General features: G+C 38.7%; 2 protein-coding genes across 8 annotated transcripts; both read right to left on the reverse strand.

Annotated features, from left to right (window-relative positions):
- Positions 1–1,558: 1,558 nt before the first annotated feature.
- LOC132270409 (uncharacterized) lies at positions 1,559–2,440 on the reverse strand. Its single transcript, XM_059771590.1, has 2 exons — positions 2,292–2,440; positions 1,559–2,162 (listed from the first exon to the last, which is right to left on the reverse strand). The coding sequence occupies exons 1-2, from the start codon at positions 2,438–2,440 to the stop codon at positions 1,559–1,561; spliced, it is 753 nt and encodes a 250-aa protein (XP_059627573.1).
- A 5,337-nt stretch (positions 2,441–7,777) lies between these two features.
- On the reverse strand, positions 7,778–15,707 carry LOC132271890 (ABC transporter B family member 11-like). 7 transcript variants are annotated; one of them, XM_059773390.1, is made up of 13 exons: positions 15,277–15,707; positions 14,069–14,390; positions 13,814–13,868; positions 13,489–13,664; positions 13,151–13,372; positions 12,813–13,051; positions 11,761–12,286; positions 11,385–11,658; positions 10,052–10,947; positions 9,533–9,799; positions 9,100–9,363; positions 8,684–8,977; positions 7,778–8,268 (listed from the first exon to the last, which is right to left on the reverse strand). In XM_059773390.1, exons 2-13 carry the CDS (start codon positions 14,363–14,365, stop codon positions 7,915–7,917), a joined length of 3,864 nt encoding a protein of 1,287 aa, XP_059629373.1. In that variant the 5' UTR covers positions 14,366–14,390; positions 15,277–15,707; the 3' UTR covers positions 7,778–7,914. The 7 variants fall into 7 exon arrangements, with proteins under 7 accessions (XP_059629373.1, XP_059629372.1, XP_059629374.1 ...); XM_059773389.1 differs by lacking the exon at positions 15,277–15,707 and adding an exon at positions 14,763–15,229; XM_059773387.1 differs by lacking the exon at positions 15,277–15,707 and adding an exon at positions 14,763–15,229 and having other exon boundaries at positions 7,779–8,268; positions 14,069–14,412.
- Positions 15,708–16,692: the final 985 nt, after the last annotated feature.

Raw genomic sequence — 16,692 nt, forward strand, 5'->3', positions numbered from 1 at the left:
TTTATTTAATTTGCTAGCCAACCAACGATTCCAATTCTCCTTCCTTCATAACAGTATTGAACATTCTTATTTTAAAATTTATGTTGTCCATTCCCATAACCTGAATCAATACATCTTAGGTCTTAAACATGCTCTGTACACCATTTAAGAACCCCCATGAAACTCCAAAATTACCCTTTTGCCCCTGAAGTATCAAAAATTACCAGAAATACCCCCGTAGGGGTTTCTGTTCAAAGGAGCCGGCTCCCCCCCATGGGAGCCGGCTCTTCATCTTCTAGAGCCGGCTTTCCCTCATGGAGAGCTGGCTCTACCTTTTTGGGAGCCGGCTCCCTCATTTAGGGAGCCGGCTCTCTTCCCCTGAAAGCCGTTTCTGCTCCATTGCTTCGTCTCTGCTTCGTCCGGTTGCCGTCTGTGCTTCCGGCGAAGTCCAGTGTTCTATTCCAGACCTTTTTAAGAATATTAAGGTTCCATTAATGCTCTTAAACCCCTAAAAGACTCCTCCTATCCCAATGTGAACCAATTGACAAACAAAACTTAAACTACACACACAGTTTATGCAAGAATAAGTTTAAACTTTAAAACGCAGAACAGATTTCAGAAAATATCAAGCATGAATAAAGTCTGTTTTTAAAAGTTTAATTAAGTTCCCGGAGTCTATATAAGATGCACGGAACATAAGTTTACAGGAGAGGAATAGACTGAAACTTGCCTTAAGATTCCGGTTTGAAACCTTCACCGCCGTCTCTAAGTTTCAGAATTTCCAAGACTGCATTCCACCTCTATTCAAGAATAATTCCTCCGTTGTTTCTTAATTCCATCCAGAAACAACCCCTCTGTTCTTCCCCTATTCTTCCTCCTTTAGCCTCACAGCTTCTCCCTCAAATCTCTCTCTGTTCCTCTCTTCTCTAGTTACGAGGAAAAGGGTTTTTCAAACCCTTGCAGACATACAACATATATATATCTGCCCTATCAACCCTAATCCTAATCCCAGCCTAACCATATGTCGGCTAATTAATCCCTATAGAAGAAAAAAACCCTAATCCTACGACCATACTAAAAGAATCCATACCAACTAAGTCATTTTAAAATACACGTCATTAATCCAAGTAAATCACAATTATTTTAATTAATTAAAGTAAATCACAATTACATAGTTAAAAATACAACCAACATACAATTATAGTTAAATAACTTATTTAAAGAAAAACCAATACAATAAAAAAAAATAATAATTTAAATAACCACTTTCAAACAAATAATAAATAAAACAAATCACCTATGTCACATAATTAAATCAATTAAACAAAATTAAATCCCCATTTTACCCTTTTGAAAACTAGGGGTATTACATTCCCCCATTTTACCCTTTTGAAAACTAGGGGTATTACAAGCCTGGTAATTACTATTTCAGCAATTGTTTTCCTTTATTGGTTGATCAGATAGTAGTATGGTAGCACTCATCCCCTCATATATCGATAATCTCTCGCCCGTTAGGGCCAACATATCTTATTACTGGTTGCAGAGTTGATGGTACTCCTTCTATTCGATGGATCTATCCTCAACCTGTTAGCAGGTTATATGTTGGGTGGAAATCTACAATCACAAAGTTTTCTTTCAAGGTTCTTTTGGCTGTAGTGATTGATAGCGTGATTACGCCTATGGGCTCTACCCTTCTTCCATCGAACCGTACCAAGGGGTTCCCAGTGGGACGGACCTGATCTAAAGCCAGCTTCAATTGGTCGAATGTCCACTTTGTTATGATGTTGGAACTGCTGCCAGGGTCAATGAGTACGCGCCTGACTAAACAATTTGCTCCCAATAGGTTGATCACTAGTGGATCCTTATGTGGGTGCTGTACTCTTTTTAGGTCTTCTTCATAAAAGGAAATCTGTGCAGAGCTCAGCTTGCATTTGATTACATTGATCTCACCGACCCTTCGTAGCTTATGAGCTTGTTTGAGTTGAATCTTGTAGGAATTTTTTGGCTGTTCGTCTTCTTCCGAACAACCATAGATCATATTGATAAATCGAATGGGTTTATTGTCTACTGCAGCCTTCGGAGCTGACCTGGTTCTCCGAGATTGTCTCTGTTGGCCTGTGTTGGCTAGGTAGTTGGCCAATTCGCCTTTGGTTAATAGTGCCTCCACCTGTCTTTTCAGACTCCTGTAATCATTGGTTAGGTGACCAAAATCACTATGGAATGCACAGTGCTTACTTTGGCCCCTCTGTTCCATTGGCTGTCTGATTGGTGAAGGGATTTGGAAAATGTTCCTACCCTTTGTCTCTTAATACAATCTTGCCAGTGTTACTTTGAGAGGTGTTACCTTCTCTGCTGTTCGAGATTTTTTCTCAGGAGCTCTTTCTTCAATGCTCGGGGGTTCTCGTTGAGCTCTTGCGGTGCTTGGGCACTCCTTCGATTGGTTTTTTACCGTAACCAGCATCACCCTTTACTTCCTTGTCATTTTGTTCTCCTCAAGTCTGATACAGTTTTGAGCTCTTGAATTCAACTCTGACATGTTAGCTGGAGTCATTTTCACCAGCGAATAGTGGAAACGTGTACTTTGTACCATGGCTATCTTGAATGCTTCTATGGCCGTATCCTGGTTGCAATCCGAAATACCTGAAGACTCTATGTTGAACCGAGTGAGAAAGGTCTAGAGGCCTTCCCCTTTCATCTGCCGAATCGTTAAGAGACTAGAAATAGTCTTATTCTGTTTCTTGTTTCCGCAGCACTAGGCTAGAAATGCAATGCATAGTGTCTCAAAGTTCGAGATTAACTTGCACGGACGGTTCTTGAACCATTTCAGGGCTATTCCTGTCGGACTAGACGAAAAGATTTTGCACATGAATGGATCATTTAGTGACTCTAGGGTAATCTCCTGAGTGTAGTGATTGAGATGCTGTAAGGGATCTCCGGTTCCGTTGAACTTGATGAACTTTGGCATCGTAAACTTCTTGGGCTTGTGACCTATTTTATTTCATTCGTAAAGGGAGTTTTAACTATAGAGGTTGTGAATTCCCTTGCCATATCCTCGGGTGTTTGGGCCTTCAGCCCCTTGATGCGTTCATCCATTTCCCTTCGAAATTTGGCGAAGAAATCATTCCCAGACGACTATTGATCGCCAATTAGGACTTACGCATCTTTTCTTCTTGATTCAGTATGATCTTTTGAGGCTGGGACCTTGGTGGTTCGAGGTTCTCCTATCATGGAGTTCCCCGGGACGTGAGATTGGCTTGCTGTTTCCTCGGCACCATTTCGATCCAAAGTTGTCGTTTTGGATATTGAACGGTTACCGTAGAGCCCTTCGCTATGGAGGAGGGTTATTGAGTCCGAGTGCCAGGGGTGGATCTGCCAGCTCTTTCTGGCGCTCGGGTTGTGGGGCGATCGGCAGATCATTCGGCCAAGCGTTGACTCGAAGTCCTTTATTTTCCTGGCGCAAAGCATTGATTTGTGCTATGTTGGCTTCGTTAGCTTGTTTCAGGGCATTGATCTGCTCGATACTAGCTTCATCGGCTTGCCGAAGGACATAAAACTGTGTTTGCATCTCGTCACGCATCTTCTGAATGATTTCCTACTGTTGTGCTCGTGCAACATCTGATCCTGTCGCCATCCCGGAGCGATGTCGCAAGAAAGTGATAGTGAAAAAGGCTTTTTGTAAATGCTTCCCACAGACGGCGCCAAAGTGCAGGTACAATTTTTCACACCCAAACACTTAATAAAATATATCAAAAGATTTTGAGCAAGAGAACAGAAATAATGGGCGATTTTGACAATGAGAGTAGTATGATTGGAATTCAATGATCTTCTCTTATTATTCATGCTTTATTTATAAGCCTGTACAGAGATTTACATGGAGACGTTACTGGCTATTTTTTGGATGTGGGCGTTTATTGCCCCTTATTTTGTGGCATTCTTTTTTATTGCAGGCGTTATGAAAATATAAGTTTGTCGAACTTGGGCCCTTTCGTGGTCTGCTTCATGTCAAGTGGAGCTTTTTTCGTTAATAGGGCCGACTTGACATTCTCGTGGACCTTTGTTATTGGGCTTCTAGCTTGTGTTAGGTTTTAGGGCGATTTTGGTTAGTAATGGGCTTTACACTCATTGATATGTGGTGTATTGTGGGGGTGCCAGGGGGGGTGGTTTTAGGGCGATTTTGGTTAGTAATGGGCTTTACGCTCATTGATATGTGGTGTATTAGGGGGGAGGGGGGGGGGGGACCTGAAAAAATCAACCAGCATAACTTCCAACATCAATTATCGGCTCCGTTGACAGTGTCTTTACTGTCAATAGTGCTCTGATTTACGTTTCGAATATTTATCACAACCGGTGGGTCTGTTTGGTGTCTATGTGGGGGGGAGGGGGGAGGAGTAAACTTCTATTGCAACACCTAAAAAAATCAACCAGCATAACTTCCAACATCAATTATCGGCTTCGTTGACAGTGTCTTTACTGTCAATGGTGCTTTGATTTACGTTTCGAATATTTATCACAACCGGTGGGTCTGTTTGGTGTCTATTTCACGGACTTTGGATGATGTCGGCGACGCCGACGAAGTTCTATCATATGTGCCGACTAACTCCAACGATTTAGAAAAGTGTATTTCCTGATGAATTTTCAGATTCCGAACACACCGTGGTTAAACGCACTTTGTGACATGTATATATAGAGGCATTTTTTTTTTTTAAGCATATATATATATATATTTTTTTTTGGTTTGTTTCAAAACTGCTTACATTGATTTAGATGGAGACTATTATTATTATTATTATTATTATTATTATTATTATTATTATTATAAAAAAATAAAAGATTTTTAGGTTTTTTTTTTTTGGTTTGGTTTGTTTCAGAATTGCTGACAATATTGATTTAGATGGAGACTTTGATTTTTTATTTAATTTTTGAATGGTGGAGACTTCGGGTTTCTTGAGTTTGTTTATGTTTGATCATGATGGTGAATGTGGAGAATCTGATAGAAAAATTGATGGTAGAGGTTCGCCGATGGGTGGTGGTTGAAGAAGACAAATTTTCTTTGGCTTTGTATCTTTACGGTGGGTAGTGGAGATGGTGTTGACGGAGTTCTTCATTGCCAACAATAGAGCTGTCGCCTTTCAGGACTTCCCACCACCGATTCCATTCACACAGTTCCGAGCTCTCCGTTGTTCGCAACTTGCCGGTAAGTTCAGCGGCCGAAAAGTCTTGCTGAGTATCGAAGCTTGCTCGCCGCCGGCCTTGGTTAAAATTTGGATTTGCCAAAGCAATACAATTTGGAAAAGATAGACCTCACTTGGTTAGAATAGAGAAAAAAAAAAAAAAGAAGAAGAAAAATGTGAGGGAAGGGAAAGTGAACTCGTAGCCTGGTAACTCAAGCCTTACTAAAGTTTTCCAAGGTTGGTCCCCCAAAAGAAGAAAGATAAAAGATAGAAAAACCCATTTGGTTTGGCTCAAGTATGTGTTTAATCCCACCAATGCATGGGGTTATTTTGGTCATTTAATCTGAATAAATTGTTTTAATAAAATATTGTTACTATATAAAGGTGCACCTCAGTGTTCAAATTTCATTGTTAGTATTTTGTTGGGCTCTGTCCACTATTCGTGGGCTGGACCTATTATTTTGGCATGACTTGTAAAGTTCTTACTCATTTACACAATACTTACCTTCCAAGAAAAAAAAATGGTTGTACCTTAGTTTATAAGTTTCTCAGGGTAAATTAAACACATTCTTTTACACACCCTGACTCGGCCTTCTCTCCTCTTTAAGGATAGGGTTATTATACTCCTAAGTGTAATATGGGTCATTTGTCCTATATTAGATTCGGATGAGAAAATAATTAGGTATAAATGGGTGGATATGCAATACTACCCAACAATTTGAATTTTTGGGTAAATGGATAATCGTCCACCCGTTTAATTGTTATTGGAGCCAGACTCAATCCTTGATTCGGTGTCACGCTAAGCACCCAGCTCAGAGGGCGTCCAAGTTTGCAACCTGAATAGGCAGGGTGGCCTGAGTCGCAACGAGAGTGTTGCGAGTTTGGGTGTGGTAGAATACCCAGCACTACCAAAAGTGTTCAAATTTTAGAGGTGTGGTATATGAAAATTTCACCCTCTTAGGTTCCTCAGGTGGGTTACTCAGTTGTGGTACTTATGAAGTGAAATTTTGAACTTCAAATGCGACCAGCCCTAGTGTGATTCTCTACTAGTCGGCGTGAACCAAATCTAGCAGGATGAATGCACCTTCAGCACAAAAACCCACTAAGAGGCCCTTTAAGGAGCCATTTGTAGTAAGGCACCTTCCTTTTAAGATAACTGTTGATTTCCCACATCCACTTTCCCCAGCCAGAGCGACTGCCCGAAAGACGAAATCCGAAGAGCTGATCACTTAGTTGTATGTATGATGACACAAACACTACATTTTCCTTAAAAATTGTAACTAGGAAAACAAAATAGATGTAATGACTAAACTTTACCTTGCCCCTAGGAATGGTCAAGCTGAGGTCTCGCAAAATCTGAACATCTGGCAATATCTCCCTTGATGTTCTCTAGTTTAATCCCAGACTCATCGCTTGGGTCTATCTTCGACTTCCTGTCTAGGATGGCAAATATGGAAGCAGTAGCAGTTTTGGCTTTGCTGGAATCAGGGGCTAAGGAGCTTGACTGAGAAATAGCAAGAGATGCTATGGTTAGAACAAAGAAGACCTGCAATGCAAATGGATATCTCAGAATTACAGAATCATGTATGGTATAAAAACCTCCGTTTCAAGCTTCTCTTAGCCGGCTGGATATCGAGTAAAATGGAATGAATAAAAAAAAACAGCACTTGAACGATGCTTTGAATAGTGTTATTTCAGAGAATATAGAACCTGGGGCCGGGCCCCATACAGCAGTGCAATTCAAAGATGGCTTAAGAATGCATTGGATGGATTGAGAAGGAAGGAGCGTTCATTGACGCTGCCACCAAAATGTTGCAATGGGGGGAACCATAACTAGCTTTGACATGGGAGGTCGCGGAGGAGTGAAGCCATGGCCCCCACTGAACCAGCGAAATATCGGGTAAAATTTTAGTGGAACATTAGCACTCAAATATTCACTTGGTAGCCCCCGGGGCATAGTTGTGATGGTTGGAGCTTGGCGCTAGGTTTGAAATGGCCAGTGTTCGACTCTTCCCAAGCCATCTATTTCTCTCGATTTACTGCTGCGCGTGTTGAGGGGCCGGTGCGCGTGGCACAGGTTTGTAACTTGGGGTGGGTCCCTACGGGACCCTGCCTAGGGGAGTTATTGTTTCCCAAAAAAAAAAAAAATATTCACTTGGTAGGCCCGTACTAGAGAATTACAATTGTACCCTGGGACACACTTTGAGCCAAACACCTTGGTAAAATAAACATTCCACTAGTTGATGTTGCAAGTATGCCCAGTTTGTTGGTAAATATTTTTGTCGTATATATTTACTTGATGCATCCTATCCATTTTTTTCAGTTTGAACCTTTATCCAATATAAATAAATCTATGTAAGCTTCTATAAAAGAATATATATCTATGTACAAGTCTACACACATATTTTTATATTTTTTTGTCTGAATTAATGTTAAAACAAAAATTTTGCTTTAAACCCTGGATTAATAAACCATAAAAGAATGCACTTGCCATCAAATATCACCATCATTTTTTTTTGATAGATAAATATCACCATCTTTTGTTATGAGAGCTTTGGTAATACTCTTTCTTTGTGTTTTTTTTAGTCCAGTTCATATGTATCTCAAACACATAAAACAAACTTTTTTTATTTTATTTTTCTAGTTAGTAAAATCTTAAAACAACTTATATTCACATAATTATCAGAACAACATAATTGCAATCTTTCACAAATTTTTTTGAAGAAATGAAAACACACAAAAAGAATAGAATAAGAAAAAATTACTAAGATGAAGCGCTCATGTGAAGTGCTACCAAGGAGGCATAGAAACCATCCTCGATATTGATCAGACCGTCGTGTTTCCCTTTCTCCACGATGACTCCATTTCTAACCACCAGAATAACATCCGCGTTCTTGATGGTGGACAATCGATGTGCCACCACCACTGTAGTTCGGTTCACCATGACTCGGTCTAATGCATCTTGAACCACTCTCTCGGATTCAGCATCCAGTGCACTAGTAGCCTCATCCAGCAGTAGTATCTTTGGACTTTTCACGATAGCCCTTGCAATAGCCACACGCTGCTTCTGCCCACCAGACAATTGAACTCCTCTCTCTCCTACTATCGTATCATACCCCTGCATTAAAAGTATTCAGTATCCTAGCAATATTTTAGTTAAACTCATCAATTAAGGCCAATACAGAAAGTGATGGAACAAAAAGTTGTCGAAACAAAAACACAAGTAAGAACACACAGATTTACATTGTTCATCCAAAACTAGAGCTAAGTCTACAGAGTCACTGAGATTTCCCAATGATGAAGAACAAAAGAATCATGGAGTGTTTAGAATGATGAAAAACGCCCACTACTATATCCTTATAGAATTAGGGCTACATAAAGCGTGCTAAGGTGTATAGTACTATCAGGCTTCACACATCCTATCAAAAGTTTCAGTTCCTTTTGTGTACCACAACTATTTAGCAAGTATTCAATTGACAGCAACATGCTGCTTGATTAATTAATTAATTTCAACAGATTTAGAGTGTTGTAACCTGTTGTAACCCACTAATGAAATTGTGGGCATTTGCCAACTCAGATGCAGCTAAAATTTCTGCCTCACTAGCATTTCCTTCTTTTCCGTATGCAATGTTAGCACGTATTGTATCATTAAACAAGACAGGTTCTTGGTTCACAAGACCCATCTGCTGCCTCAACCACTTCAACTGGAACTTCTGAATGTCAATTCCATCAAGCATAATATGACCTGAATCAGGATCGTAAAATCTTTGCATTAATGAGATAACTGTTGATTTTCCACATCCACTTTCCCCAACCAGAGCGACCGTCTGAAAGACAAAATCCAAAGAGCTGATCACGTAGTTGTATGTATGATGACACAAACACTACATTTTCCTTAAAAATTGGAACTAGCTAGGAAAACAAAATAGATGTAATGACTAAACTTTACCTTGCCCCTAGGAATTGTCAAGCTGAGGTCTTGCAAAATCTGAACATCTGGCCTAGACGGGTACTTAAAGCTAACGTGCCGAAACTCAATCTCTCCCTTGACGTTCTCTAGTTTCATCCCAGACTCATCGCTTGGGTCTATCTTCGACTTCCCGTCTAGGATGTCAAATATGGAAGCAGTAGCAATTTTGGCTTTGCTGGAATCAGGGGCTAAGGAGCTTGACTGAGAAATAGCAAGAGATGCCATGGTTAGAGCAAGGAAGACCTGCAATGTATATCGATATCTCAGAATTACAGAATCATGTATGGTATAAAAACCCAGTTTCAAGCTTCTCTTAGCCGGCTGGATATGGAGTTAAATGGAATGAATAAAAAAACAGCACTTGAACGATGCTTTGAATAGTGTTATTTCAGAGACTATGGAATATACTTACACGGAAAACATCGGAAAATGTTGTTTTTCCATCCTCAACAAGCCGGGCTCCTGCATAGAAAATGGTTGCATAGACACAAAAAAGCAAGGCAAAGGATACCCCAAAACCTATCCCACTAACTAAACCTAGCCTTATCCCTGTCCTCATAGGGCCCTCACATTTCCTTTTGTACAGTTCCATCACTTTCTCTTCAGCACAAAAAGAAGCAACTGTTCTTATACTTCCGACTGCATCATTAGCAACTTGGCTCGCTTCCTCATACATCATCTGCAACCATTTAGATTTGAAAGCTTTTGAGAAATTGTGTAAATAATTAGAACATTGTTCAAACTTCAACAACAATTTTAAAAATGGCTGTGCTGAATGCATAAGAGAATTATGGGCAGTTCTAAATGGGTAACTGCAATATTTTGAATCTCAAAGAATATTTATGTTCTTTGCAAATTCTCCTAGATTAGAAATTTTTTTTTGAACATGTAGAAATGAAGTGTGCAATCAAGCATGAGTTTGAAAACAAGCCTTTGCATCTGCGCTGAACCCTTTCAAGAACTTCACTTGAACATATCCACTAACTCCTATTAGTGGTAGCAAAGCAAGGATGATAAGCGCCAACTGCCAACTTGCTACAAAAGCAATGGCCAAACCTGCAGCTGCAGAGGCAGCATTCTGAACCACCTGAGCAAGTGCGTCTCCAACTAAAGCTCGCACACTAGCTGCATCTGCGGACAGCCTTGCACCAATCACTCCACTTGAGTGCTCGGGCTCATCAAACCAACCAACCTCCATATGAACCACCTTCTCAAAGCACATTGACCTGATCCGTGTTATTAACTTACTCCCAGCCACAGAAAAAAAGTATGTCTGTGCTGGATACACCAGTAATGATACCAATCCCAAAATTACAAACATTAGGGCCCAAAACTTTGAATCCTTCCTTAGTTCACGTGGAGGCTCATAAAATATTTTGATCATACTTGAAATTAGTACGGCAAAGACTGGAGATATTGCACCATTGATGACTGCAGATATGGCTCCTGCTATCAGAACCGGAACCTCTGGCTTGTTGAGATAGGCAAGGCGGCGGAGAGGAACTTCTGGACGCTTTTCTGACAGTTTTGGTAGGAGGCCACCGGGTTCTGTTAATGCAGTTTCAGGAACACTCAATCTGGGTGGTACTGGTGGACCAAAAGAGACGGAGAGTGAGTGGTGGTTCCTGTTTCCTGCTCCAGATGATCCCCAACTTGTGGAACGCAGGAATGACATTCGTTGACTTGACCATCTACCAGATTCCGTAGTAATTTTTGACTTGTCTTGCTCAACTGCACCTTCATGTTCTAAATCTTTGTTCACTTCTTGCAATTTTGTAAGCTGAGCGTATGCTCCATCAGGATCCTTGAGTAGTTCAAAATGTGAGCCTGTTCAATTAACAAATATGAAACTAACTGATATGTATTTCCCTCAGATCTATCAGAACCATGGTGAAAACCAGTAAAAAAAAAAGAAAAAAAGAAAAGAAGTTGAGATTTAGGAACTAAATTAGGAAATTTTCAAAATTTTATAATTACGGGAAATTTTCATTAGAAGGTATATATATTTTTGGAGAAAAAAAAAAATTTCATTTGTGCAAAAACAATTTATAATACTATAGTAGAAAGATAACAATGAATATTACTATAGTAGAAAGAAGCATATCTTCCAGTGCAACTACTCGGAAGTTGGATTGAATTGGGCATTTTCTCAAAAGTTGGAAATATGTTACAAAATGCACAAGAAAACTACAAGTCCGTTAAAAATCATACCACAAGTTGAGACTTGAGATGAAATGTTTATCTTTTCTCTATATCTAAGCTACCTTTTTCAACCATCTTTCCTTGATGAATCACGGCAATCATATCAGCATTCCTCACTGTGCTCAAACGATGGGCAACAATAACTGTTGTTCTGTTGACCATAATCCTATCTAATGCTTCTTGCACAATCCTTTCGGATTCAGCATCAAGTGCACTTGTTGCTTCATCTAGAAGTAGAATTCGTGGATCTTTCAGAATTGCTCTGGCTATGGCAACTCGTTGCTTCTGTCCACCAGACAGCTGAGTTCCGTGCTCACCCACCATGGTGTGTAGTCCCTAAATTAAAATTTAAAATTCAAAGGCAAACTAACAATTCACATGTTCATGAAAGTGAAGAATAATGATGAAAGAGTAACAAAATGGACACAAAGCAAGAACCTGTGGCAGTTTATCAATAAATTTGGCAGCATTTGCTATCTCAGCTGCTGCTTTAATCTCCTCAATTGTTGCCCCATCCTTCCCATACGCAATATTATCCTCAATGCTGACTGCGAACAACACGGGTTCTTGGCTGACGAGACCAATTCTCTCCCTAATCCATTTAAGCTGGAACTCTTTTAGATTAATTCCATCAATAAGTACTTCACCAGTTTGTGGATCATAAAATCTCTCAATCAGACTGATCACTGTTGACTTCCCGCTTCCACTCAACCCAACCAAAGCAGCAGTTGTGCCACTAGGGACAGAAAGAGAGAATGCACTGAATATTTGCTCATCTGGTCTGGTTGGATAACTAAAATGGACATCTCTTAACTCTATGTCTCCACTAATGTCATCCAATATTTTTCCCTTCATGTCATATGCATCTATCTCGGGCTTCCTATTAATAGTCTCAAACATCTTGAATGCTGCAGCTTGACCTGCAGCAAAAGCACCCAAGCAGGGAGATGCCTGTCCAAAAGACCTGAAATATCCACATTGCAGCAAAAAGTTGTAAATAATATGATTTGCTTCCATCCTGACAAACTCAAGCATAAGGAAAAAGTGTTTTCCTTTACGTGGTACTAAAAACACTAAGCAACTTCATTAGAAGCTACACAAAAGGGTAAAAAAATGAGAAATCCCACTCAGATGGAACCAGCCAATACAGCAACAATTACAGTGAAACTTCACCCCCAGTATATCCGTTTTCCCGTATCATCTTTGCACCAAACTGTGGCCCTGCTTGGTTCAGTTTTCTGATAATAGTTTTCTGTTTCCATGGGATTGGAAATCAGAAAACTGTACAAAAATTCTGCTTGGTTCAAGTTAATGAAAACCCAGTTAGAAAAAGACTTGTTTTCAAAGAACTATAAAAAAACAGTTATCTAAAAATAGTTTTCTGTTTTCTGATTTCTTGAAAACTGTTTTCAGAAAACTGAACCAAGCAGACCCTAGCAACTTCATTAGAAACTACACAAAAAAGGTAAAAAATAAGTAATCCCACTCACATGGAACCAGTCAATACAGCAATAATTACAGTGAGCACTTCACCCCCAGTATATCCTTTTTCTAGTATCATCTTTGCACCAAACCATGTAGCCAAAGCATAACTGCAGAACATGATAAACATAACTGTTCCTGAACCTAATCCAGCAGCCAAGCCTTCTTGAACACTTGACTTGTAAGCATTTACAAGAGATCTATTGTAATTAGTCACAGCTTGCTTCTCCCCAGTAAATGATGCAACCTAGGTAGTAGCCAAATGGGAGCCAAATTCACCAAGTCAAAAAACAGCAAAATTAAACACAGTTTATTGAAAGAATTTGATTCTGGGATAGTGACATACAGTTCTGATTGAGCCAAATGTCTGTTCAACTATAATTGCTGCTTTCGCGTAAGCATTTTGCCCACGGGATGCCATCCTGGATATGATGAGGAACATGGCTCCACCAGCTATTACAAGTAGAGGAACGGATGACAACATGACAACTGTAAGAAGCCACCCTTTGATAAATGCTATTACAAAGCCTCCAAAAAATGTAGATACCAATTGTAAAAATTTCCCAACCTGCAGTAAAACAAGATATTTTGATACACATTAAAGAAAAAGTAAAAAGAAAAGCATATTAACTTGGCCACTATTAAGTAGTGGGAATGTGGTAAATGTAGTTTTAGCAGTGTAACCTTTTCGCCCATAGCATCTTGTATGAGAACAGTATCACCAGACATCCTCCCAACAACTTCACCTGTAATTGTTTCCTTGTCAAAGAAAGCGATCTCTTGCCTCAAAATAGTTTTCAGATAAAAATTTCTTATTCTTGCAGCTTGTCTCTCTCCTGTGATCATCCAGCAAGCCACCTCTAACAAACAACAGACACATGTTTTTTGAATCTTGATGCCAATAGTTCAAAACTCTCTTTGCATATAAATTTCTTTTGCTTTTTTGTTTTATTTTATTTCATTTTATTTTGCTAATAATATAAAAGAGTTAGATGTATCATGCACTTACGGAGGAATGATGCCGCACCAGACCCCAAAGCCAAATAGACAAATTTCAGTGATACCTAAAAGGTAGCTAAATACAATGTTATACTAGAATTGAGAGAAACTGTCAACCAAACTAGCATTATATCGAATTATATTTGTGAGAATTTGATAGCATAAAACAGTAATATCAAGTATGCATTTTTTTTTTTTTTTTTTTTTTTCACAATACAGATGAAATGCATCTTAAAATTTTACGCTTTATCCAGCAATTTTTTACCTTAGAAACCAAACTAACCACATCTTTGCTATTTTGGTTTTGTCCAAAAGAATTTGTCAAATCCCCAAATAGAATTGACACAAGGGGCACGGATAACCCATTCGCAATGGCACCAATGGTACCAGCAATCATTAACATAACATCCGCAGAATCTGCAAATGAGAATAGCTTGAAAAATGGAACCGTATTGGTGCTCTCCTCTTCCTTGCTCTTTTCCAATTTACTTTGAGCTCCATTCATTCCGCTAGTTCTCTGGGCCTCTGTTTCCAGTGTATGGCTTCTTGATGTGGAGGCCATACTGTCACTTCAAAGTTTATAACGGCTGAAGAGAAAGTATATAATGGCTGAAGAATAGAGACAAAATAATAATTCAATTTAAAATAAAATGGCAGCTCCATTTCCTAAATGGAAAACCATACCATTTCACTTCAACAAAAAATGCAGATTTTGTATTAATGATTTAAATTCTCACATAATCAAGAATTCAATTAGGAAAACTAGTTACATCACTTAAAAAACAAAGTGCAGATTTTGTATTACTGATTTAATATCTCATCATATTAAAGCTAGGTATGATTAAAGTCAACCATGCACACAGTACTTCCACAACAAAGCTGAACATAAAAAAGAAATCAAAAGAAGGGAACACCAATCAATAATTTAGATAGGTAAAAGAGAGTAAAAGGGAATCAACCTATGCAACCAGCAGACCCAATATTCCAAATTAAAGTTGTGCAGAACTAAACTTGTCAGCCCAGAATCATCATATAGAAAAGAATAAAAACCATACTAATCCCTGCCCAGAAAATAAAAATAAAAGAAAAAAATTATAAAGAAATGGAAGTAACTGAAAATTCATTGAGATGGCAAAATCTGAGCATCATCAGCCTACTTAGTTCCTTTTGGAGGACCTGAGGTCTTGAACTTCTTCTACCATCCCTTCATATATATATATATATATATATATATATATATTTTTCTAAGGATAGATAATCAACAGTCAAGATGACTTCCTATATATTTTAAAATGACCAATGGTCAGCAATAATTATTGTTTCTTTTAATCTCATTGCTCTTAAATAGCTTATTATAACGGTGGTCATTTGTCCCATTGCTCTTAAATAGCTTATTATAACAGTGGTCATTTGTCCCACATTGAATTCGAATAAAAAATTAATAGATATAAATAAGTGAGGATAGTGCACTACCTAACAACTTTGAACTTTTTAATAAATCTCCATTATTTACGGTTAGAGGATCCGCCCCGCCCTCTGCAACGCCGCCTGCGAGCTCGTCGGCGACAACAATCGAGGACTCCCTGTGATTGGCTTCTTGTAATAAACCAACACATATTTTTGAGCTCGACGACGAAACTTCCGTCGGAGGAGACAGAATATGATTTGATGGAGTCCGGCAATAGACCGTCGGGAGGGCAAATTCGGTACAACATTTCGTAAGCTGTTGGGGGATCGGCGGAGGTGAAATTGCCCGGACTGAGACGATGTACAGAGAAGAGAAGGCAACCCAGATGGGGCTTTTTTAGTTTGGGTGCCATGGTTTCTGACGGGTGTTTTAGAGAGAGAAATGTGGAAGAGAGTGGGTGTTGAGGGCCTGTTTGAGAGGAGATGGGTTTACTGTAATTTAGTGACAATGGGTTTACTACATAAATTGCAATATATATATATATATAAAAACGCTGGGCTTAAGCCCAACCGAAGCAAAGACAATGTTTACCCAGGTACAATCTTGCCCCTTTATGTAGTAACAATATTTTATTAAAACAATTTATTCAGATTAAGTGAACAAAATAACCCCATGCATTGGTGGGGTTAAACACCATATAGTTGATGTTGCAGGTATGGCCAGTTTGTTGGTAAATATTTTTGTCCTATTTACTTGAAGCATCCTCTCCAATTTTTTCAGTTTGAACCTTTATCCAATATAAATAAATCTATGTAAGCTTCTAAAAAAGAATATATGTATATCTATGTTCAAGTCTACGCACATATTTATATATTTTTTTTGTCTGAATTAATGTCAAAACAAAAATGGAACTTTAAACCTGGATTAATAGAACATAAAATAATGCACTTGCCATCAAATATCACCATCTTTTGTTATGAGAGCTTGGTAATGCTCTTCATCTTCTTTGTGTTCTTTTTGTTGGAAATAGTGGCCTAGATACACACACAACACTATACTATTTGAAAGAGAATAGAAATGGAGGAAAATATTTTTTATTTCACTTGATGGAAAATGAGTACAATGCATGGGTTTATATAGGCTTCAAAACATAAATGTAAATGAAACTTAAAACCCCACTAACATATCATTTAGTAGGCAAAACTCCCACTAACCCACTAACATGACCATTTAGTAGGCAAAACTCCCACTAACCCACTAACATGACCATTTACTAGTTGTAACTCTCATGCCCCCCACTAACTCCAATAAAAAACTCACATAAATGTAAAACACTAAATAAAATAAAGTTTAATTTCTAACACCCCCTCTTAAACTTGATTTTTTTTCAACTCCAAGCAAACTCCTAAACTTGTGAAAATCTGCAAACTTGAGGGGCTTGGTGAAAATATCCGCAACTTGATCTTGTGACTTGATGAACT

The sequence above is a fragment of the Cornus florida genome, unplaced genomic scaffold (genome assembly GCF_030987335.1).
Source record: "Cornus florida cultivar Cherokee Brave unplaced genomic scaffold, ASM3098733v1 CherokeeBrave_3.0.0_Hap2_Chr08, whole genome shotgun sequence".
Classification (NCBI taxonomy): domain Eukaryota; kingdom Viridiplantae; phylum Streptophyta; class Magnoliopsida; order Cornales; family Cornaceae; genus Cornus; species Cornus florida.

Bases quoted from the DNA above. Each gene is read 5' to 3' on its own strand.
- LOC132270409 (XM_059771590.1), bottom strand. From the start codon at position 2,440: ATGCTGGTTACGGTAAAAAACCAATCGAAGGAGTGCCCAAGCACCGCA. The intron at 2,163-2,291 runs GTATTAAGAGAC...CAATGATTACAG, and splicing joins AAAGTAACACTGGCAAGATT to GAGTCTGAAAAGACAGGTGG.
- LOC132271890 (XM_059773390.1), bottom strand. From the start codon at position 14,365: ATGGCCTCCACATCAAGAAGCCATACACTGGAAACAGAGGCCCAGAGA. The intron at 13,373-13,488 runs GTTACACTGCTA...GTTTTACTGCAG, and splicing joins AAGATGCTATGGGCGAAAAG to GTTGGGAAATTTTTACAATT. The intron at 9,800-10,051 runs GCTTGTTTTCAA...AAATGGTTGCAG, and splicing joins GGTTCAGCGCAGATGCAAAG to ATGATGTATGAGGAAGCGAG.